The following is a 25113-nucleotide window of genomic DNA, read 5'->3' on the forward strand; positions in this document are numbered from 1 at the left end:
ATTTAAAAATGATGTATCTGATCCGCTATGTTTAAACATTGATTTGTTTTAAATAATGCCACAATATCAGCACTGATCCTCACATAATGATCGATACTTTTCGTATGTGACTCAAATCTTTTTTCATAGCTATTAGTGTTTTTTTTAATTTGTCAAATCAAAAATCAAATACAATTTAAAATTTTAAAATGGTCGACTACATAAAAACACGTCCACTCAATATCAGGCTCTTGCGGGGAAATGTGATGAGCCGCCCGAATGAGCTGCGGGACGAGGTGCCCATAACCCTGACTGGTTAACAAGGCTGGTGACTTTCTCAGCCCTGACGTACATAAAGAATAAATACAGAGCGCAGCTAAACGTGGAGAATGATCTCCGAGTCTTGTCTCTAGGGCGGTGTGGCCTACGGGGTAGAGTGGGCGTTCTCCAACAAGAAGGTTGCCGGTTTAATCCCCAGTCTTCACCATCTGCATGCCGAGTGTCCTTGGCAAGATACAGAACCCCTAAATGGCCCCTCATCAAAATGTACTAAAAATGTAAGTCGCTTTGGACAAAAGCGTCAGCTAAATGACATGTAATGTAATATAATGTAATCTCAAAAATAAAGTTGAGAATGGACTTGCTCTGCTCCATGCATATTGCCCACCTATCTCATAAGTGAGTTTAAGAAATGAAAGTAATGTTTAGGCTAAAATAAATAACCCTAAAGTTTTTGCACATGGCAGCAATAAGGTGTCTGCTGCTCGTTATGCACACAAACGCGCACAGACATCACCTGCGCATTTTTTTATACTGACAGTATATGCTCACTCAGCCCTGCTGTTTACACAGGGAGTTTCCCTGTATTCTGGTTATATTCTATTTCTTAAATTAATATAAAATAATTTCATGGCTGTAAGGCTGCTGTTCTTTTGTGTTGTGTCAATGCCCGTGTTTGCGTGTGCGTGGCTGTGTGCAACTTTATATAACACATCCAGGGTCGGTGGGGGTCGCCAGTCTCTGGCACCGTTATTTTGGGGGTCGCGGGCTGAAATGTCTGGGAATCCCTGATCTAAATCCTGCAGCCCTGGAGTCTATCTGCAGAATATGTAATTATATAATTATTAAATCAGCAAATCACGTGGCAGCAGTGCAATGCATAATATCCTGCAGATACAGGTCAGGTGCTTCAGTTTTTGTTCATATCAAACTATAAAAAAATTACGGCTTATGTTTATATAGTGCCTTTCACAGGACCCAAGGACGCTTTACATATTTTCGTAAGGACACACTAGAGAAAATAAAAAAGTAATTATACAAGTACAGAACAGGATAGAATTTAGCAGCAGGGTGGAGCAATTACAGAGGCCAAAGGCCTTATTGAAGAGGTGGTGCTTGAGGAGTTTTTTGAAAATGTCGCGAGATTCAGTGTTGCGTAGTTCAGCATGGAGAGAGTTCCAGAGGTCGGGGGCTGCGACAGAGAAGGCTCTGTCTCCAAAAGTTCGGGATTTGGTTTTGATGATGGGACCTTAGCCTTCTGAATGCAGTGTGGGGTTGGAGAAAGTCAGTTTAATATGGTGGGGCTATAGTCCAGGCAAAGTAACCCATTTTGGAGCCAAAAATCAAATTAATTGTAAAATAATTTTTTTCAGCATAGATCATTTCTATGAGGTGTCCAGAACAACGTACTAAAAGTCCTAAGAAATCCTATTTGATTAGATTAATTCTCATCATTCTAAGATGTGTGCCAATAAGGCCAGGCAACAATACACCCCTATGGATCTATTTTTTTCCTTTACTCCTATCAAAATGAAACTTTACACAATGAAAGTACCCATGAAAAGTACAAATTTTTGTATTACAAGTTTCTTTGAAAATTCATTTTAATATGCAAATGAGTAGGGGTGTAAAAATTCATTTTAACTTCGATTCGAATCACGATTCATGGTTTTCGATTCAAGGACGATCTTGGTTAATTTAGAACGATTCGATTCAGTGAGTGACTTGAAATCGATTCAGTAACTTTACTGGACAGTGCAGGCAAAGTTTTCGAGATCCCTGTTTCTTGTAAGGAAATCAGGTTTACATTAATTATGGATATTATAAACAAGCAAACAACAATTAATGGCAAATGTATTAACCTTTTATTTGAATCAAGTGCGACCATTTTCAATGTAAACATTACACAATAAAGTGCAACCACCTGCTACTTCTGCTGCTGTTTTCAACATAAAAATAATACAGTATCAAAAATAAAGTGCAACCAACATTTCTTAAGTTTGAATTAACAGTAGGTTTACCTGCTACTTCTGCTGTTGTTTTCAACATAAAAAGAGTACAATAGTAATACCAAAAATAAACATTCTTCAGGTTGAAATAACAGTGGGTTTACCTGCTACTTCTGCTGAGAGGTTTTCAACATAAAAAGAGTACAATAATAAAGTGCAACCAACTTCTTTTCAGGTTAAATGAGCAGTGGTTGAACCTGCTACTACTCTGATTTTAATAAACAAACAGCAGTGCACTAATATTTAACAAAAGATCAGGTGTAACCAACTACTCTTTAATGACTCTACAGATTTGTTTTCAAAAATATCAGCTGATCCACATGATCTGGTCGCAGAACACTTCTCTGTACTATATCCCCAGCAGTACTAAAAACTCGCTCTGCTGGCACACTGGTGCCTGGGACACAGAGGTACCGTTTAGCAAGTGTTGAAAGTAGTGGTAGCTCCTTCTCCTGTGATCTCCACCACTTCATGGCATTTTCAGTCAAAGGCAATGCATCTTTTGCTCGGTACCTTATCACCTCTGCTCTGGCTTGTGGATTTTCTTTCTCTTTGGGTGAAGGAATCGCCAAACAGTGCGTCTAAGGCCTGCTTCTTACATGGAGGCGACTCATTTGAAGCTGCAATATGATAAGAAATGTATTTCAAAATATAGTCATGTTTTTCATTCTCATTAAACAACAACAATATTTTGTTGGTATTACATGAAACACACCTGTGGTCTCTTCCTGGGATCCTGACAGCTTTGGGCTTGAGCCTCCCTCACCTTCCTCCTCATTTCCCATTGCAGGTATCAATGGAAGGAAGAATGTGTGAACTGTTAAAATTTCTGCTCTGTAAGATTGCACACAGAAATTTAGAGGAGAGAGGTTAAAGAACAGATGAGAGTTGAGAGAGGACAAATGAAAGGGGAGAAGTGAACAAAGCAGATGAATGAGGAGAGGGGAGAAGAGTTACCTGTTGTGCCTCAAGAACCAGTTATGCATAGACCTGTCCTCTTTTTCCAGGTAGGGCAGTTCTTTGAATCGCGGGTCCAACGCTGATGCTGTTTAAAGAACAGGAGTATTGCATTGCATTATTAAATTAAGTTGACCTGACATTGCAAGACCACCTGCTCATACACAAAATAATCAAGAGATTAAACTTTAGTATGTTTTTAAAAAAAATAAATGGCATAGCAATGAGGTAAAGCCACCATGAACTAAGAATTGTATTGCATATATCTTGTTTACCTTTCCATATGAAAAAAAATCAACTTAAAACTCAAAGGTTTGGCATTTTACAAATGAGTACAGTCTAATAACCAAGGTTGATTTTAATTAAGAATACAAATTAATTACCTATGTTGAGAGCATCTCTGGTGCCTTTGTAGCGTGTGGAGAGGTCATTGGCCATCACCCTCTTAATCTCTGCAACCAGGTTGACTCGTCTTCGCATGGCTGTAGGTGTTTCAGCAGTTTTGCTCGAAGAGGAGCCATTACAGAGAGAGTTGGCTGTTCTTCTTCACACATCACAGTGGTTGCCATTTTGACAGGTACCCATCAACTGAACAATGTCCTCCATGTTGGCAATATCACTCCCACTCAGCGTGCCTACATCTGTGCCCCCTTTTCGCAGATCCTTGGACCAGATCAGAGTTGCCATTATAGCGGTCTGTTGTTCTTGTTTTTCCCGTAGGACGTGACATGCAATAGGGCTGCGGTGAAAAAATTCAACTATTTTTCGCACTTTCCCCAACAACCTGGAAGCACAGTCCACCCCCAAACCCTTCTGTGAAGCCAGGTTGAGCGTATGTGCGAAGCAGGTAATGTGCGGACTGAACTGGGCTTCTGCATCGGCCACAATCATGTTCCTGGCGTTAACAGTGATGATGGCAGGATTATTGTCTGAGATTTTCCACTCTGTACAGGCTTCACGCAGTAACGCGCCGATATTTTTACCAGTATGGGCTTCGTTTAAAACTCTGGTTTGCAGAACAAATGTCATCATATTCCACTCTGGATCAATGTGATGACAGGTTATTGTCCCATACCCTTGATTTGAGCATAACGTCCAGCCATCCGTCGTCATCACCACACTTGAGAAAGTGACATCTTCACATCATTCTTAGTACTTTCGTACAGTTCATGGAAGATCTTTTCGGAGAAGTGTGGTCGGCTCGGTATGCATATATATATATATATATACAGTGATATTAGAGCTTTTTCACCTGCTGCAATGATGATGCCTTTTCCCACATTTTTCTGTGACTGGCTGAACATAGCTTGTTCGAGAAAGCTAGTGTCATTCTTTATTCTTTCGTGGTGGGGAGGCTTGTGTGCCTCCGTGACCCTGAAGACTACATCGGCGGGGGTTATACCCCTGGCAGGTACTACCAAGCCAGGTGGTTTTCAGGTTAGAGGCCAGCCTAAAAGCAGCTTTGCCATCACCCATTGGCAGTAGGATGATTGGATGAAGATTGGGCCAATGTATTTGTCATACATATTAATGGTGTTTCTGCCTATGCAAATTAGGGCATATTCAATAAGTGGATAGCTCATGTGCATATTCACATTAATTTCAAAAGAAACTTGTAATACAAAAATGTGTACTTTTCATGGGTACTTTCATTGTGTTAAGTTTCATTTTGATAGGCGTAAAGGAAAAAAATAGCCCCATAGGGGTGTATTGTTGCCTGGCCTTATTGGCACACATCTCGGATTGATGAGAATTAAACATATTTCCTCAAATAGGATTTCTTAGGACTTTTAGTATGTCGTTCTGGACACCTCATAGAAATGATCTATGCTGAAAAAATTTATTTTACAATGAGTCGGTCGTAAAACGCTACTTTGCCTGGACTACTAGAGCAGTGGTCCCCAACCTTTTTTGCACTACGGACCGGTTGGATGTCAGACAATATTTTCACGGACTGGCATTTAAGGTGTGGCTACGGAGCCTCACTATGGAGGCCCTCTGGTGACATCGGTAGATGTTTTTTTTATTAAACGAATATTGATATTGTTAAATAAAAAAATATTGTTAATACACGGCCTCAAATTATTTATTGCGTGGTAAGTTACCAGCAAGACGGAGATGGACAGATACCAAAAGCTCCATTACACACACGCTGCGCTTCTGTGCGCTTTGGAGAGGGTTTTTTGTTATTTAAAATAAAAAATGAATTTGTTAATTAAAAAAAATTCCACTGATGTCACTACAGATATGATGTCGGAAATGGCAACAGAGTTTTTAGTGCTGTTGTGGCGATCTCAGGGTATTCTGCCATGACTTTAATCAAGAACACCGTCAGAGTTGTTTTCTCGAACATACTTTTAAGGCCGCCGTCACTTAGTGCGGGTGAGAACCCTGGCAGCAGAGGTCTGTACATATTGGAGCCGCTATAGGATGTTGTCAGGTACCCCAAACCGGACTCTATTGCAGTAATCCAGGCGGGAGATGATAAAGGGATGGGTGAGGGTTTCTTCAACGGAGTCGGGGTGTGAAGGCCGAATTCTAGTGCTATTTTTGAGGTGAAAGAAGGCGGATTTGGTGACGGATTCGAAGCTCCCTCTCTTAAATTATGACTTCTTTATCTTTATAGATCTTATGAATTACCCCTCACCTGGACAGGGGATGAATCCTCAAAGACATACTAAAACTAAAAAAAAAGAAGCAAATTTTCATATTATTTTCAATTATATAGCTGACGCTAATACATCATCTTACATATTATACAGAAATAGAGAAATGAGGAAGCTTGTTCTTTTCAGTAATCAAGAAAGTAGGCTTAAAGGGATCGCCCATACTGAATATCTATTCACCACTAATACAATGGAGGGGTGTCTGACTATAAAACACTTTTGGAGTTTCAGGGGTAAACCGCATTGCAGCCAAATCCTATAAAGTAATTGCGGATTGAATTTTTCAAATTTATACAAACAGCAGAACAGAAAATCATAATCTGCGTAATCCATAAACATGTCCGTCAACCTTGACATTCATATTGAATTCGAAATGGCGTAACTTACACCATGTTTTAAGCCTAAACGTGAGGAAGTAGCAATGCTCGCTGAAGTAGCAATGCAAAAGCCCCCCCCCCCATCATCTATCTCTCTTACTTCTTGGTGCTGTCACATCTTGAATGATGTGGTGAGCTTTATTGATTATCTTTATTGATGAAGATGCTTTATGTTTACTGTCAGATCACAACCACATTTAAAAATGTGAGTACACCGCCAGTGTTACGCCTTCAGACCCTGCTGCAAATGTAATCAGTTTATACAGGGTGGTGACTTGTTGAAAACTACCAATCATAAGCCTTCACTAGGTTTCTGCCCACAAACTGTCAAGTCAGATTAACACAGTTGTTTGACATAAATCTGATACCATTCAGACTTGAATTGTTAGCACACTTACTGTACTTGTGGTGTCCCTCAAGGTTCTGTTAGGCCCCATCCTATTCTCCTTATATATTCTGCCCCAAGGGTACATTTTTGAGAAACATGATATCTCTCTCCACAGCTTTGGGGAAAACGTAAAAAATCTCCTTGACATTGATAAGATTGACAAGAGTGCAGAATAGTTCACTGCAGCCCCTGCTTGATTGTCTAAATCAGGGGTCTTCAACGTCTTTCAGTTTAACGACCCCAAACTGATGGAGAGATGGAGCAGGGACCCCCTACTATATAAATTGTGTTTTATATTAAACTGAGCCTAGTGCCATGTATAAACATCGCTACCCTGTTATTGTGCATTCAATACTAAGTTATTCAAATAATACACAGGTTCATCGATCGTCGGGAGAATTACCTATCGATTTTCGATTAATCATTAATATTTTTATATTAAAATTCACTATTTATAAGCTATATAAAAATGCAGTGAAAATAGAAAAAACACAGCGTGTTTCCTCATTGAGATCTTTATTACAAGATGAACAACTCTTGTGGCAGTTAAACGGGATCCGTTCAATGGTTACACTTGAAAATATGCGCTGCTGTACTCTTAAGCAGCATAGCCTTGTTTGTTTTTTTCTACCAGTCTGGTGATGGTACGTTGTGACGGAATGTGATATGCTGGTTCCAATAGGTTTATCAGTTTTTGAAACCTTCGCCCTCAACAACACTTAAGGGTAGCAGCATATCCATCTCGATGAACTTGCAGATCCGTTGGGTAATTTTTTGCTGCTCGCTCCACTGTGCTAACACCGAGTTTACCAGGGTCGGATGTGCGTTGTTCAAGTGGGACATCATTTGAGTCGTGGCCCAGTTGTACTTATACACCGCTTCGCAGTGTTGGCAGTGAACTAAGTCATTTTTTAAATCAAAATGGTCCCACGCTACACTTCGCCGTGACCTCTTCATGTTTACTTTTAAAATACACGTGCAGGTAACTGAGTAGGCCTGTGGCGTTTTTTTTCAAATATTTAGGAGTTTTGAACCTGAAGAATTTTTGAAGAATTTTGTGGTCCAAGGTCACCATGACACCACAAAACCCTTCTATGACCGTGATAACATTATGCCTGTGATAACGCCTAGAAAGCTTTCTTTGTGAATTTGGCCTCAAAACATTTTTTAGGCCTCTTGAACATGATATCTCACATCTTTGGAATTTCTTACATTTTTAACTAGATATCTGGATTCAAAGATGAACTTTTTCTCTCTGATTCAATTCCAGTGGTCATTGGTAAAAGTCATGCTGACTAATGTCTTCATTTTCTTTCTGCAGACATTGAAGTATGCATTTCAAACCAACGATCGGCTCTGTTTTGTAATGGAATATGCAAATGGAGGCGAGGTAAGTCCTCACCTGCACACAGACTTATGGAGAGCTATTTATGTGTCATTTGTTGTCAACAACTTGCTATGCACACTCTGATTTTATGGAAAGGGTAAGTGTTTGATTCCAGCCGCCCTTGTTTTAGCTCTTCTTCCACCTGTCACGAGAACGAGTATTCACAGAAGACCGGGCACGCTTCTATGGTGCTGAGATAGTGTCAGCACTCGAGTACCTGCATTCACGTGATGTCGTATACCGTGATCTTAAGGTGAGCACTTATTAGATCCTTCTTTATGAAATACAATACCCATACACAGTGTAAATCATGAGTTAAATTAACCGAGGTATGCGGAATACCATCTCTGAACGCACAACACGTCGGACCTTGATGCAGATGGGCTAGAACAGCAGAAGACCACAGGTGCCACTCCTCGCTAAGGACAGGAAACTGAGGCTACAGTTCGCAAAGGTTCACCAAAATTGGACAGTTAAAGATAGGAAAGACATTGCCTGGTCTGACGAGTCCATGATTTCAGCTGCGACATTCAGATGGTAGGGTCAGAATTTGGCGTAAACAACATGAAACCATGGATCCATCCTGCCTTGTATCAACGGTTCAGGCTAGTGGTGGTGGTGTAATGGTGTGGAGGATATTTTCTTGGCAGACTTTGGGCCCCTTAGTACCAATTGAGCATTATTTAAACGCCACACCTTGTTGAATCTATGCTACGAAGAATTAAGGCAGTTCTGAAGGCAAAAGGGGGTCCGACCCGGTACTAGCAAGGTGTACCTAATAAATGACTAATCAGATGGCGCCATGCTCCCCTAGACAAAAAATTTAAGATATTCATATCTTTGACAGGTTTTTCATCAATGAATCATTGTTAGAACAAGACAATAAGAAGAGACAAGAGAGAGAACAGAGAATTGCAAAGTGCTCCGTCAAATCTTACTCCGCCTTCTCCAACTTAATTCTAATGTGGAAACTCCTAGTGATCACTTTTGTCCGAAACAAATTCATCACTGTGAGTGGTTGATTATATTAAATTATTTAGTAGCTTATTTATGATATTCCCACAATCGGAGGGAAAATTATTACACACACACTCTCCGCTGCTCTCTGTTTGTGTCTGTCTCTCTCTCTCAGACTCCGCTGACGTCTCTGACTCGCTATAGTTCAAATGTTGATTTGTTTGAAATTACCTCAGAATATCAACCCTGATCATCACATAATATACTTTTCCTACTGAGTTAAGTCTTTATTCAGAGCAGCACACTCATCAGCCATTGCTCAAGCTTTTTCCCTCTCGTTCTCTCTCTGTCTCTCTCACACACAAACAGTGTGATCGGACACATGTGTAAACTCAGTCTGGGTAAAAACAACTGTCAACTTAGTCGTTGGGGAAGCACTCAGCGCAAATCATAGAGGCACGGAGAGGAGCAATAAATAACTGACAGCTGAAAACTGTAAAATACAAACAAAAAAACTTTAGATTAAACAAGTGGTCTGATTTTATGCATAATATAATAATAATAATATAGGCTATAAATAGTGAATTTTAATATAAAAATATGAATGATTAATCGAAAAATCGATCGTTAATTCTTCCGACGATCGATTAAGACAATTTAATCGAATGCCCATCCCTAGTTCATTTACGCTGAGTTTTAAATAATTCATATATTTTTAAAGAAATATGCTCAAAATATAAGCAGGCATACTTGGGTTTGTGTAATTTAAGGTACACTGTATGCCTTGGAATTCTCATTGTTAGTTTGAATACTACATTTTGTCACTTTTTCGCGTATACACCGAGATTTCACGAAATGTTCGGTCATGGAAATTTGGTTTAAAGTCATGGAAAAGTCATGGAAAAGTCATGGAAATCCATTGGTCAAAATGTGTACGAACCCTGAGGTTAAATGTTATTTCACAACTTTCAAAAGTGCCCCCACTTTTTTTCAAATGCCCTGGATTTAAGTCAGTGTGGGCAAAAATTGCCCCCTAAAAAATATGTAAATTTCCTACCCTGCCTTGTGTGAATCTTTAAAAAAATATAATTATGAAAACCCAGAAACTATACTGGTTGGTAGTGTAGTAGTTCTAGTTTTCCTCCAAAAAAACAAAGGTAGATAGATAACGTAAACACATTATGCTGCAATAAAACTTGAAATTACTAAAGTACATGTAATGCAATGAATGTAACTTCTCATCACCCACTTCACTTTTTGTGAAACCAGCACTTGAGTCAGCACATGTGGACTGTTGTTCCAAAATAATTAAATTAATCTATCATCATGTTCATGATCGTTAAAGTCAGATATTTTTGTTTACAATAGAAACAACAACAGAGTCCAATAAAATTATGAAATTATGAATGTGATTTAAACATTATGTTTTTTACAGCATTGATGTGTTTTTAATTTTGTTCTGTCACAGCTGGAGAATCTGATGCTGGACAAAGACGGCCACATCAAAATCACAGATTTTGGCCTTTGTAAGGAGGGTATTACTCCAGATGCTACCATGAAAACCTTCTGTGGAACTCCTGAATATCTTGCACCTGAGGTAAGACACTGAAAATGATAAACAGTAAGATAAAGACATTGAACAATATAAATGAGCTCTTGAAAATATTATGAACTTATAGAGATAAAGAAAAAACTAATGAATGTCTTAATCCTGGAAATCTCAAGCAATATCACATCAAATACTGAAGACGCAGATATGATCTTAAGTTTTTATTTTGTTGGATATGATGAAATTATACAAGCCATTTTTCAGACAGGACCTGTGGAGGAGATTTGGAGAATTGAGTCTGGACTTTCTCCAGAGGTTGCCTTTCACACATGAACAACGCAGCGGTGCGACTGTCCGCTAAGAAGTGTTAGCATCCACAACAAATCCTCGATGTGAACATTATTGTGTCTAATGTCTGTTCTCCCTCAGGTCCTAGAGGATAACGACTACGGCCGGGCAGTTGACTGGTGGGGTCTGGGTGTAGTCATGTATGAGATGATGTGTGGACGTCTGCCTTTCTACAACCAGGACCATGAGCGTTTGTTTGAGCTTATCCTCATGGAGGAGATCCGCTTCCCCAGGAACCTGTCGCCTGAGGCCAAGTCCCTACTGGCTGGACTGCTCAAGAAGGACCCCAAACAGAGGTGTCTTGCCACACTCATCCTGTGTGTTCATTCCTTCCGGAAATATCCTCTTAATTCTTACATGATCTTGTTTGGACTGACAGGTTAGGTGGCGGTCCTAATGATGCCAAAGAAGTAATGAGTCACAAATTTTTCAGCCCCATCCACTGGCAAGATGCGGTACAGAAGAAGGTACGAGACTCTGTAGCTGGAGGGAGTGGAACTAATGTTTTTCTTTATAACAGACACAAACTCCTGTTTAGTCATCATTGACTCTCTGATTTCCGACACTTTCACTGGGTTAAAAAATTATCAACTCTATCTTTCACTCAGTCACATGTGGCTAAAATTCTTTGATTTATTTTTTTTCCATTACTCAATCAGTATTGAATGAGTAAATGCATAGATTTGTAATGATATATCACCACTAGGAAAACTTACCCAGTATACAAGCTTCTTAAAAGGTGTGTGCATTTGCATTACGGTTCCCAAAACATACTGCATTCTCAAGAGTAAGGAGTTGTTAGTTAGTGAGTTAGTACGTTAGTTATAGCCAGCCAATTGAGCCACAATTACTGACAATGAATATCATTGACAACAAAGTTAACCTGTTGAGTAGGCTTGGATGGTTGGATGGTGTATAAGTGTTTGAACAGATTTGCTTTTTACGGAGACATATTTGGAAAATGCTATTGGTTTTCTGGGTTGGATAGCATTGCAATAAGACTAAAATATCACAAACTGGCAATTTGTTTGTGGGCTGTCTTTGTTTGAAAACTTATGAATCAGTGAGCTGTTCAAATTTGGGTCCCCAAATAACATTAGGTGGGGCATAGTGTTGCACGGTGTACCGGTACTAGAAAGGTACCGTGGTACCCTTATGTTAAAAACGATACGGTTTAGCATATTTTTAGTACCGGTACTTTATTAATATAGCAGCATTCAGAGCGCACTCTCTGTTCCGCTCCCTGTCCCGCTGCCCGCATGCATTGACTGCGAGGGGCGGGGCTACCCAGCTCTCACACATGCAACAGGCAGCCTCACTCACAGCGAGTGATCTCAGGGACACATGGCGGAGCCGACCGTCCTCGGCTTGTTGAAAGTGATTCTCTCTCAAACTGTGTGGCGCGACCGGGCAGAGACATGACAGGTGGGGCGCGCGAACCGGAGGGGGGGGCGGGATGCAAGAACTAATGCTTTGACGTCCGCATCTCTTTCACGGCGGAGCAGTAAAACAAGTCGTTTCTCCGCGGCTCCTCGGCCCCTCTGCAGTGGCTCCCTGTGCAGTGTTCATATGTTGAAGGGGAACGTCACGTTCATTTGTCAAATCAGCATCGTATCAGACAAGCATGAAAAAACCAGGAGCGGGCGTTTGCGTGTGTGCGTTTGCACGCGCGCCCGCGCCCAGGCAGCGAGCACACACACACACACACACAGGTCCCGGGGCCCCACCCCCACTCACTCGCTCAGGTGGCATGTTTTTACTTTTTTTTCACCTGCTGAGAGTTACCTATGATATCCTTCCCTCAGCCAAAAACCTGCAGAAGTGCCTGAACTAAGATCCATCCTGCCCACTATGCTCAACTTCAGTAACTCTCAGGCACATCCTCTTAGGTTGTAAAATAAGTTTCTCTCAAGGCAGGTTTCATTGATTTCAATGCCAAAACCTGTAACATAAATGCAGGAAAAATATCCTTTATCTCATATAATTTCAATGTAATTGATTTAATTTGTTGGTGTACAAAAACTAAATAAAGATAACCCCCTAAAAGTAAACATTTTTATTTACAAAATCCTGATTTTTTTATCCAGAGCTGCACAAAATGCACAAAAACCTGTTAATAGATATCAGTACTCTACAGTGTTTTTTTGTTTCATTTTATTTCAATGAAGGGGAGAATAGAAAGAAGAAAGGGAAAAGAGGGAAACAATCCTGATTCCGTCCCATGGTCCAGATCTGTACCAAAATGTCGTTCCCTGGCCCATACCTCTTCCTTTCACAAAGTTCCCTTAGTATCTGACCAGCTTTTGTGTAATGCTACTAACAGACAAAAGCAGATGAAAACATAATCTCTTTCTCGGCGGTAATAATATAAAAATAATATTTATTTTCAGTTTTCACATTGAAGTGAAGGGGTTATAAATAATAACTAATAAAAAATGCTTTCATGTCAAGTAAAATCTAAAATACTTATCAAAGCTTTTTTTTAATGTGCATCTTTTAAAAGTGCTTAATTTTTGAATAAATTAAATAAAAGTGCATATAAAGTTTTCATTGTTCTTTTTAAGTTTCCCACTTATATACATTTCTACACATCTTAACTGAACAGCTTCAACACCTGCTTTTCAACTCTTATATCCCACCCGAACTTTTCTTGTTTAATGAGAGAAGTGAGTTCTAGCTTGGCATGTCAGGATTTTAAATCTTAGCTGGAAAAGTGAACATATGAGACATGCGCGGAACTCCGGAGATCCTCTAAACTTTCTCTGCAGGGGCTGCATGTGTGAGTGAGAGCCACTGGTGTTTCTGCAGCCTTTCTCCTTCTGGCCCCCTAGTTTAAAGTCTGAAGAAGGTCTGGAGGAGCTGATATGAGAACATAGCAGGAGATTCTTCACAGGGTTCACCGCAGGCAAGTGGGGGTGTTGATGACCACGATGACATCACCAACAAAGATGTCAAGAGAGCCTTTGGTGATGGGGATCAACGTGCTCTGCAGCAGAATTTATACATTACGTCCTGCCTCTGCATGCTGCACCACCCCTAACCTCAATGCTATGTTGTTGTGAACACAACTTTGTGCCTATGGAGTTCATGTCTGAAAACTGTTACACTGTATTTTAGCTACCTGCCTGCAGAATGAAAATTTAAGAGTCTGTCCAGTCTTGATTTGAAAACTCTCTTTTCGCTGTCTTTTCTCTTTTGAGAGCGCACCATGTAAGGTTATATTTCTTACTTCTCACTGCCCATTCCTCCTGCTCTCGGTCAGGCTCTGGATTCTACAGCGACTGGGTCTGGAACCGGGCCATAGTCCACCTATTAGTGACCCCTGCAATTAATAGTAATCTCTACCTCTGTTGCTCTTTCTCTCTCTCTTTGTCTTTTGAGTCACTCAATAAATCCGGTTTTTCCCATCCTTGTGTTCAGGCAAAACAGACAATGACCCAGAAATGAGATGAGAAAGGAGAGCTCAGTATCATGAACAAGGCAGTATGTCGAATTTGTTAGGGAACAGTGGCAAAAAATTTTGGAATACAGGGTTGCCATCCCGTTCATTGTTACTGCTGCTGCTTCACGATTAGAGCTGTCATGTTGTCCTCCCTCCCCACTCCCCTGCCAGCCTTCTCTCACTTACACTTACTCACAATATACACCAACCCTTGTCAAACGTTTTGAGAACCTGAACAGTTGACCTGAAGTTTACTTTTTGTATGTTTGATTCACTTGCGTTAATGATAAAAACATTGTGCACTCAGTTCACCTGCTACACACAACACAAGAAGACCACAGGCATGACACAACAATCTCGATTCACGATCCAAAACATTGATTAATAAGTAGTCAGTCAGTTTGTGTGTGAAGAGCAACAGAGACAAGACACATGTTCACAAACACACACAAAATCCTCAAGGAAATCCTGGAATACTAACCTAATACAATACAAACCTTAAAACTCATCTGAACATAACATCCCATCTTGTTTATCGAGCTTTTAATATATATCCTGTGACAAATATTTAACAACTGTGCAAGAGCAATTTATGTTAACAGAGCAACATAGTTATTTATTGTTTTGTCTGTGTTTATTACATTAAATTTTAATGTTTCATTCTTATACAAATAGACTAAATATTCTTGAGAAGAAAGAAGATTGTTCTTTCAAAGGGTTTATTTGCATTATGTTTTTATATTATGATATCAGTGGTATACAATGGTCTCAAAATTATGACAATAATATTGTTTTTGCAATCATTTCTGGGACAATATGGCCTAGATGTGGGGGCCATACCCCTGTTAGAGATATGTATGCTTCTTGTGTGAACGAGATCAACTTTAAATGAATGCTCAACATACTAATGAAATACAAACTGTATTTAACTTGATGACATTGTCATCATTTGCCGCTTAATTGTATTGTATTGCTATGAAAAAGTTCTCAAGCAAGATATTTTCAGTTTGTGATAGTATGATGTATGAACAATGAGTTCAGATTACCATTGTTTAAAATCCAGCATGTATCCAACTGTTGAATCTTCTCCCCTTGCTGCTTCAGCTTACCCCACTCTTCAGACCACAAGTGACATCAGAGACAGACACCCGTTACTTTGATGAAGAATTCACGGCACAGACCATCACGCTCACTCCTCCAGACAAGTGTAAGTATCCTTAGCTGCAGAGGTGCAGTGCACCTACACAATCTGATTCATGCTCATATTCTGGTTTCATGGTTCGAATGTGACAACGGACTTCTGTCTTCTTACAGATAACAGTCTGGACTGTGAGGATCCCGGCCAACAAGCACACTTCCCCCAGTTCTCCTATTCTGCTAGCATAAGAGAGTGATAGCATCTCTGACACACACACTCACACACATGCATACACACACACACACACACACAAAAACAAAAACACACATCTTGGCCATATCACTTACAGCTATAAAATGACCAGAACCTCCATCTTTTTGGTCTCAGCTAGATCTACATGTAATTGCCTCAGCTGGCAGCCATATTGCTCTGTAGAACCTTCTCTATCCACACGACAAACCCTGGCCACACTGGCAGCACTGTAACTTCAGTACCTGACATAGTCGTCAGCACAAGTCAACAACACACTCAAGACTCAGTCTGTAGCACCTTCGGATGGCCTGTAAACAACTGCTGCTGCTTTTCGGGCTGAAATGTCTTCTTCTTAAATGCTCTCTGTTCTGTGGTGTGATGAGAAGTCATACAGCTCTTTTGTGATGTTTCAAAGTGCGCTTCTTCACAACTAGCTCCTACCACTGGTGATAAGTCAGGTGCATCTATGAGGGAGGAAAAACTGTGTCTGTCTGTCTGTTCGGATGTCTGTTTTGTTTTTTAGGACACTTGCCCAGTGTGCATAAGGAACAACATATGAATGGAAAACACACAAGATCAAAGTGTATTCATGGAGAACGTTTTGACCGAGTGAAACATGATGGGACGGTCATTTCTATATTGTATGCAATGGAAAAAAATCACTCGCACATGAATTCGCGCTCACCTCAGACGTGATCTTTGGTAACAGATCTGTCAAGTGTGGCACCAAAATTATTGGGAATTGGGAATAACTTACTGCACAAAGTGTATATGTTATTCAAAAGTTTTTATTTTTTGACACATTTTTGATCTTTCTTGATCAGATAAATACACAGCAGCCATGTTATTTAAGAGGCTCATTAAGCACTTACTGGTTTAAAGAAGACCTTTTTTCTTTCTGATGGCCCATGTTCATAAGTAAGCTGACATCGTTGTGGATTGTGTGCTTGTCACCTTTATATCATAAATGTCAAAAACTGTCAGATACTGAGAGTTGGCATCAAATTGTCCCATTTACTTTATTATGCATGAGGTTTTTGCAGTTACCTTTTTTTAGATTATTTAATTTCAACAACCTTCTTTATATATATATATATATATATATATATATATATATATGTATGTATAGTATAACCAGCCCCAGTGCCAAACTGAATTATTAGCAATTTCAGAATACATGTTCATAATTTGAACATCATTATTTCTTTGCTTCCAAAGCTTGCTCTGTAACATTCTCAGTCATGTCTAAATTAGATATATTTTAAATTGTTCCAGTGCATCCGAACTACATCCAGTGATATCAGTGAGCGGTTGATGTCATGAACATGGTCCATGGTGATATTTCGTTTTTTAGTGCAATGTGGACTTGCAGGGGACGTCTTTTGTTGTTTTCAGTTCTTCCCATGTGTTATTAACAACATGAAGTGGTTATCAGGAGGCGTGCAGAGATTTGCAATATTGGGTGTTACACAATGTTAGATTCATTTTCATGTACAGTTTATGTGTCACTCATGATAAAGGGCTGGGGCAGAAAACCTGCTCAACTTCCTGTTACTCTCAGAGCCTTCTACCACTTCAAGCTGTTCTGGCATCATATCCGTTATGTTTGTCTCTTATCTTCTCGTTTTACTTGTCCACTTGCTGTTCTCCCTCATCCCTCCTCTTCCCTGAGCCTACTCATATTAAAGGGATAGTTCACCGAAAAATGCTGAAGGAGGGGTGTGTTGAGTCCACAAAACACTTTTGGAGTTTCAGGGATAAACAATTTTGCAGCCAAATCCAATACAATTGAAGTCAATCATGACTCCTTCAAACGTAATAAAACAATAGAAAGCCTGAACATTCAAATCTGACTTGAAACGGCACCATGCCTAAAAGTCTGCTACCGGTCGTAGCGATGCCAGCAAATGTAGTGATGTAAACGTGCACCCCCCACATGCCTTTTGACGAAAGGCAGTGTGATTTTCCGTTAAATATCAGAGGACATTTGGGCTAAAAACATGGTGTATATCTCCTTGTTTCCAGTCGAATTTGTATGTTGGGGCTTCCTGACACTTGGATGGGGCGTTTAAAAAATGGATCACCATTTACTTCAATTTTATTCGATTTGGCTGCAACGCTGTTTAACCCGGAAATTGATTAAGTGTTTGGTGGACTCAAACACTATACCCACCCCTCCATCAGCATAGCGCTCAGTAGATGAGTGAATTCTAAAAATCCCTTTAAGGAAGTTGATGATGCTTGTCACAAATGTATTTTTTTCAGTGACATTATTCTATCAAACAGTTCTTTACTATTTGTCTATGAATGTAATTCTGAAAGACAAGGATCCAATACACCTGTTTAACTGTCTTAATAAACCCTTGTGTTTTGATTCTTCTCATCTCTGCTCTGTTTCTCCACTTGGTGTCATTAGCAAAACAGGTACCAAGCACTAGTCAGTTAGTTTTTCAGAGTGGTGGCAGTTTACCTTCAAACAGGAAGGTTTCTGTTTGTCCTGGCCTCGGTGTGCGGGTCTGACACTTGCCGGACCCATAGATTTAATTTGAGGCTAAGATGATATATCAGTGGTTTAAAGTAAGAAAAAAGTATTTCCATGTCCTATCTTCTGCCTCTCTCTGGAGCTCCAGACAGAATATATGGAGCCAGAACAGTCTCAAATGCACACAGAAATGAATACATGCGCAAAAAGATCCACAAAACGTCATTCAATGTGTTGGTTTTATAAAAAGGTAAAACATCAATATTGGACAATTACATTTTTCAAAAGAAAAAAACCTTTACTTTAGACATGTCAGCGTGTCTGTGAATTTGTCCTGCAACTTACTTTGTATGCTTGCTTGTTTGTATGCTTTTTGTAGCTCGTTCTATGTCTCTCCTGTGCTGCTTCATGTACTATTGTCATGTCGACTTTTTGTTAGTTTGTTGTGCATGTACTGTCTGCTTTGGTGGGCTACTGCCTCGATGTCTAACACATATAGATGTCCTCTATAAGTCCTAGTCTACCTTTTCAATTTGTGTTTGTTTGATGCTGACTCTTGTTTGTCCTGCATGCTTCATGTATTTTAATGCTTGAACTACTGAATACTTGTATGTGGTTATAATTAATGTTTTATCTGTTGCTTTTCTATGTTCTTTTTTAAAACTCTTTCTGTTATTTGCTTATTTGCTTTTTAGGGAGCCTATTGTTACATCTGGCCAAGGACTGCAGATGGAAACTAACCTTCTGGCTAAATCTGGCATATTTACAGAAATGTCTATTAATATGCACTGTCCCTGTCAAAATAAACAAACAAACAAGTTAGGTGTACAACCAAATATCTCCTGATATCTTGTGGGTGTACATTTTCTGACAGGTTGACAATGCCCTCGGTGCTGAAATGAAATGAAAATTTGAGGCTCTGAATCAGTCAGTCAGTGATTGAACTTGAGATAACCTTTACTCAATACACTCAAATTAATTAATTTAATGAACCCACACAATAAACCCAGAAAACCAAACGTTGGCTGCTGGAAAAAGACAAAAAGCAAACAAATAAAAAACTGCTAATCTTAACTCACCTACTCTTAAAGTCAAATGTAACCAGTACTGGCCACATACACACTGAAGAGCTATCTGAACTGAGGAAGCTCTGCTGACATCATCCTGAAGGGACATACGGATGAAAACTGTTGGTATATGGAACAGATTTCATAACCACAAATAAATAACATGTATGTCTGATCTCTCTCCACCCACTGTCACCCTCCGTCTGTCTGTCCCTCTCCTTCAATAACTGGAGAACAAGTGCACAGATGAAACAATTATAAACATAACCAGTGAAAGTGCAAAAACCTTCATGAAATGTGCATCTACACAAGCCCAAAACCAGAACTAATAGAACTAAGGGCCATCATTTAATCACGATGGAACATTGTGTAGGTCTGGTAGTGGCTGGGGAGCTTCATCTTGAGGAAGCAGGTGAGAGCCACAGGGTAAATTGAAGTTACAACCTCAACAAGAAGGCTTTTTGTCAGCTGCTCCCACCCGACCCAGAACTTCATCAGGTGACGCAGCACCTCTGGAGATGGTGAGAAACATTTAGATGTGACACCTCAAATGCATTGTACCACAAATTTCTGTGAATATTATTGTGCATCAGCACTGCCACTGCAAAACGTTTGCTCCTATTCTTTGTACATAGCAGTCCCAGCACCTAAGTAACTACGTGCAAAATGAGATGAGGAATGCAATACAAGAAACAAGGACCGTTAACTTCCTCAAAAATCCAGTGATGAGACTGACTTTCTCCAGTGGAACAGGGTCATCCTCGTCCTCGTCGCTGTCACAACTGGGTTGTGGCCATACGATGTGCTGGATCACAGTCTACAAGGGATCAAATACAAATGTGTTTAATGTTAACATTGAAACAGCTGTGGAATGATCTTAAAAAGTACTGATGACTTGTTTATAAATTTACACACACCTGTAACAGATTAAAAAAATTCCGTACAGGCGTACACAGTCTTTGCAATTGAATCCCTGCAACAATATACATCCAATAGACAAGAGGGAGCTTACCTGTGAGTTAAGCTCCTCGTTCGCCTCTCTCGGAAAGAATATGGGATGGACATCTGGCCTTTCAGAAAGAAGTGGCCAGATTCCTGTTCCTTTCAGGCCTTTGCGGATCTGTTTAATGGGCTGCTTGACACGACGAAGTACCTGCAAACAGATTTGACAGGTTGAAGGACAAACATTATACTCCCTAATAAGGGACAATAAAAGTCTTAAGTCTAATTCTACTACTTTAGTAACAGTAGTTACAAATGTGACACTACACAAACCAGAGCCAATAGACATCATAATTGGTTATACTGTCATGTTAACATACTGTTTCAAGTAGGTAATTTATGAAATGCTTACTGTATGTGTAAGGAGCTCCTGGAACATCCAGTCATGGTTGGTGGAGGTTGGAACAGGAAGATCCCAGGACAGGCAAAGATCAGTCACACAGGTGGTTTCGGCTGCAGTAAGTTCTGCTTTCTTGAGCAGGTAGACATTCACAAAAAGTAATAATTTAAGAGTGACATACAAAGATATCTTGAAAGGTACAATATAAACAGCCAAAATCTGGAGTAAACACAATGACAGGAAATGCTTTGCAACAAATCAATAAAAACATGAGTGAGTGGTACTCACTAAACCAATAGTTTCACGGTGATCAAGATCAGGACAGTCTTGCAGGGTTAGGGCTGCTGCTGCAGTGTCTGCTCCCACCAGTCAACAGAGTCACCACAGGCAAACTGAGTCCTGGTTCCTCTCTGTCAGAAACGCTACGCGGAGTCCCCCCCCCCCCCCCCCCCCGGGGGCTATGGCAAATAACAGGGCTACGAAAAATCTGGCGGAGGAGGAGACCAGGGTAAAGTCCTCAACTCGAGGGAGGGGGCTGGGGCTTAGCTGCGGGGCTAACCAGCCAGGGAGCTAGGTGAGAGGCAGAGGAAACAGAACCTGCGGTTGGGGTGGGTTACCTGCCACAGCTCCCTCGCGGACCAGGCAGCCGGCTCCGTGGCTCCTGCACCGTGACAGGGCGGCTCCTGCTCCGTGATCACGAGCAGGAGAAGGAGCCGCGGATCACAAGCTGCACCGTGACAGGACGGAGCCGCGGTGCCTCCTCCGTGATCACGGAGCCCCGGCTCCGCGGCTCCTGCTCCGCGATCACGGAGGAGGCTGCCGGCTCCGCGGCTCCTGCTCAGTGACAGGGCGGCTCCTGCTCCGTGATCACAGGCAGGAGGCAGCCGGCTGCCTGCGGTTGGGGTGAGTTACCTGCCACGGTAACTCACCCCAAATGTGAGTTACCGTGGCAGGTAACCCCCCTTAAAAAAAAAGGTTCACTTGTTAGTAATAACTCTCAACTTGCACTTAAATGGAGCAGCCCAGTGAACATTATGTTGTTTATAAAATGAAATAAATGAGCTGTCCTGTTCTTCTGCATCAAACTTGTCGACTGACAGAAAGAGATGTCGGCGTTTGGCGTTATGGTGCAGCAGTTCTTCTCGGAACAACTCGCAAGCTTTCCTGGGGTCTACTTCATTCACCCATGCTGAAAATGTAATTTTTAAAAAATGAAGAAAAGGGAGAGGTTGGTGCAAAGGAACTTCCAAATGATATCAGCTTCCATTACAGAGTTAGACTACATTTGTCATCTAAACAAAGACATTTTGGAAGCCCTGAATTTTGAAGCAATATTTTACGGTATCAAAGTTATTACTGTATCATAATCATTGTGGCAACATCGCTGTTTTTAAAGACTTTGGTTGGGGGGGGGGGGGGAATGTGTCCTCACAAACAACTACACCATAGCAGTTATTGTTCAGGATAAATTACCTGCTGACACTGGCGTTGGTAAGTGTGGAACTGAGGGTCCTGGCAATTCCTCTCCCCTGGCTGCTTCACTGTGGTCAGCAACGGTCATTCTTATGACATACCAAATTAAATTTAAAGATTACTTGAAAACAGAGACAAATCATTATCACATCATTCAAAAACCTATTTAGCCCTGATATGATTTCTACTGCAATTACACAGGTGCAGCACATGCTCTGATGAAACCACCAGAGCTGAAACATTAGAGCATATTATAAAAAAAATCAGGCACAAGAGCATTCACAGCATATAACAGTACTATAGTTAGGGGTCACACACTCTACACACTCTTCACCCCACTCAAAAAAAAAAAAGTCTTTATTTTCCATCTTTTACATAAATCTGTCAAACTTCTTACCCATCACAACAGGTACTTGCATGAGCTAGGAGCACATCGGTAGGAAAACACTCCTGACAAATTTCAATAATTAAAGAAAATAAAAAAGATCTAATTGTAATCAGCAAAGTATCATGATTAATAGACCTCTCTATTACTATTGTTTAATAGGAGGTTCAGAATAAGGTGTTCACTAGTCAAGGATTTTGTATGCTCAAAAAAGGGGTTTATTCATCAGAAGGGATTTCAATTCTAAATTTAACACTTGAAGGAAGGGAGAAAAGACAAACACACATGGGTGAGCGAACCTGAAAGAAAGCAAAACAAAGTTAAAACTCAGAATGTTATATTCTAAGTGAAATTAGGTTTGAATGTCCATAGTAAAGAAAATGAAACATGGACAAAACTGAAGAGTGAATAAACAAAGAAGCTCTTACCAGCACTGCCACCCCATACAAAGGTGAGGAGTGAAGGGGAGTGCAGTCTTTAAATAGGGAGTGAACAGTTGAACTCAATCAGGTAAATGAGGGAATGATGGAAGGTGAAAACAAGAGCCAATCGGTAATATGGAGAAGAGAAAAAGGAAGTGAGGTAAAGGAAGTGATAGAAGTGAGGACAGAAATGTCAAAATAAAGGGAAATTAGGATCTTCGTTACAACTATGATCACACAGTGTGTGTCTATGACAACGTGAATCTTGCAAGATGTGTTATCAGGATCAGGATATACTTTATTGTCCGTGAAGGGATATTTGTCTCAGACAACAGTGCCACATCAGCTGCATTTCATAATAAGTAATACACATGACAGGTGGTTTGGTATGGAGGACCATACATGACATAAGTATGAATAAATAAATAAATAAATGTAGATATAAATACAGAAATAAATAAAAAAGGAAATTAATTAATTAATACAGAAATAAATAAATAAATACGTTACTAACAACAGACATAAATAAATAAATGTCTTAAATATATTTGCACATTTATTTATTCCCTGATTTATATTTTTCACGTTTTCAATCACCTTATGCTAATGAGAAAGGCGGGCCTAACCGCAGTCTCATGCAGGATTGGTCACAGGAGTGTAATGATCCAGCCTTTCAATGCTGACTGGTGTCCAGTAGCTGTTTGCAGTGTTGTGCCAGTTCACACTTAAAATGAACTAGTTCAAGTTCAGAGGGTTAGTTCAGGTTATTTTTTATTGGGATGATTAAGGTGTCAGTAATCCTGACTGTGAGCGTCACGTCTCGTGTTCTCCTGAGCAGAGAGGAGGAGGAAGCAGAAACTCCAGCTCGGTACAAACCAGCTGCAGCTTCTGCTCTGCCCATGAAGCAGCTGATCTCTGAGCAGATGTGACCAGAGAAACTCTGTGTTTTCACTGTTTTACAAAGTCACTGAGCGGCTGCATCGAGGTGACGAGCTCAAGTCTCAGTTTTTGTCTCTGTGCGAGTGTGTGGCACTGAGGGGTGCGGAGCCCCGGTGCCTGTGTGTGCCTGTGTGTGTTGTTAGGAATTTCAAACTTTTAACTATAGGTTGTGTCTGAAAGAACTCTTAATAATAAAGCTAGAGGTAGTTTTAGCTATATATAATGCACATACAAATTAATTTAATAACCGTTGCTGTTTAGTGCCAATAATGTATCTTTTAGTTGTCCTCATAATTAACATCTTGGATATTAAAGCATATTTTCATTAGCTGTATTCAACATCAGACAGAATTCAAGGAGCTGTCCTTTCTGGGGCAAAGTCAGTATGACATTATTTAGTTTCGAGGATGCGAATGTTTACACATTCACAGTCAAGATTGTTTTGATGGAGCAGACACCATAATAGTTTCTCAAACCATAATGGCACTGACTCTTTTCATAAAGGCGGAAGGGGAGGTAGGAGCAGTGGGTCAATAACATTACCTTATACAAATCATTATTTTCAACCTTTCGCTTATCATATTTAATATTTGGAATTTGCTAATAATGTTTGTACGTCACAAGGAGGGTCAGTCTAACAGCTGTCCTGATAGGAGAGTCGAAGAGAGTTTGTTATGGTTAAGTTGGTGCAGCCGAGATGGCTGGAGCAAGACACTTTCTACTCAAGGCTAAATTACGAGACAACATCAGACTGTCAGGGTAGATAGAGTTGCCCTAGCAACCGGTAGAGTAGCGTAGGTGCCTGACGGAGAGCTGCTGCTATGTAACTTCCTGGATTCGGTGACAAGAGGCGTGGGACTGCGGCTGGACCAATAAGGGAGATCCAAAGTGATTTGCGGTGACTCCCCTCCAAATATTCATAACCAATCACATCAAATCTACTGTTATAACTATACCAAACCCCTGCTGTTCGGGGCCATTTTCATCTTCCTACTGCTGACTTAATTAGCATAGGCTGTGATAATTGTCCATAGCTATGAATAACTCTTCATTGTATCTTTAAATAAAACATTTGATTGAACCAAAATCTTGGATCGGCTTCTCTCATTATATAGGATAAACAACACGCCTTAACAGTGTATAGCTCAGTTGACCAATCCTGCTCGAGACTGAGTTTGGGACCGCCTACCTTGTTTACATATGGACAATTAATTGTTGAAAAATAAAAATGTTGCAAAAAAAAAATGTGGAAATAGATAAAGAAATAAATGAATA

The 25113-nt window shown here is 40.2% G+C and overlaps 1 protein-coding gene across 3 annotated transcripts in view; it reads left to right on the forward strand.

The window, feature by feature from the left end:
* The window catches only part of LOC133019044 (RAC-beta serine/threonine-protein kinase-like), a 32514-nt gene extending 14412 nt beyond the window's left edge, over window positions 1-18102 (forward strand). For all 3 annotated transcript variants that reach the window (XM_061085382.1, XM_061085383.1, XM_061085384.1), the window contains exons 8-14: window positions 7977-8045; window positions 8173-8295; window positions 10468-10596; window positions 10978-11192; window positions 11276-11363; window positions 15443-15545; window positions 15653-18102. In XM_061085382.1, the coding sequence (XP_060941365.1) occupies window positions 7977-8045; window positions 8173-8295; window positions 10468-10596; window positions 10978-11192; window positions 11276-11363; window positions 15443-15545; window positions 15653-15732 (807 nt within the window). In that variant the 3' untranslated portion in view covers window positions 15733-18102. The remainder of the gene's footprint in view (window positions 1-7976; window positions 8046-8172; window positions 8296-10467; window positions 10597-10977; window positions 11193-11275; window positions 11364-15442; window positions 15546-15652) is intronic.
* Window positions 18103-25113: the final 7011 nt, after the last annotated feature.

Source organism: Limanda limanda, chromosome 14, assembly GCF_963576545.1.
Source record: "Limanda limanda chromosome 14, fLimLim1.1, whole genome shotgun sequence".
In the NCBI taxonomy this organism is placed as follows: Eukaryota; Metazoa; Chordata; class Actinopteri; order Pleuronectiformes; family Pleuronectidae; genus Limanda; species Limanda limanda.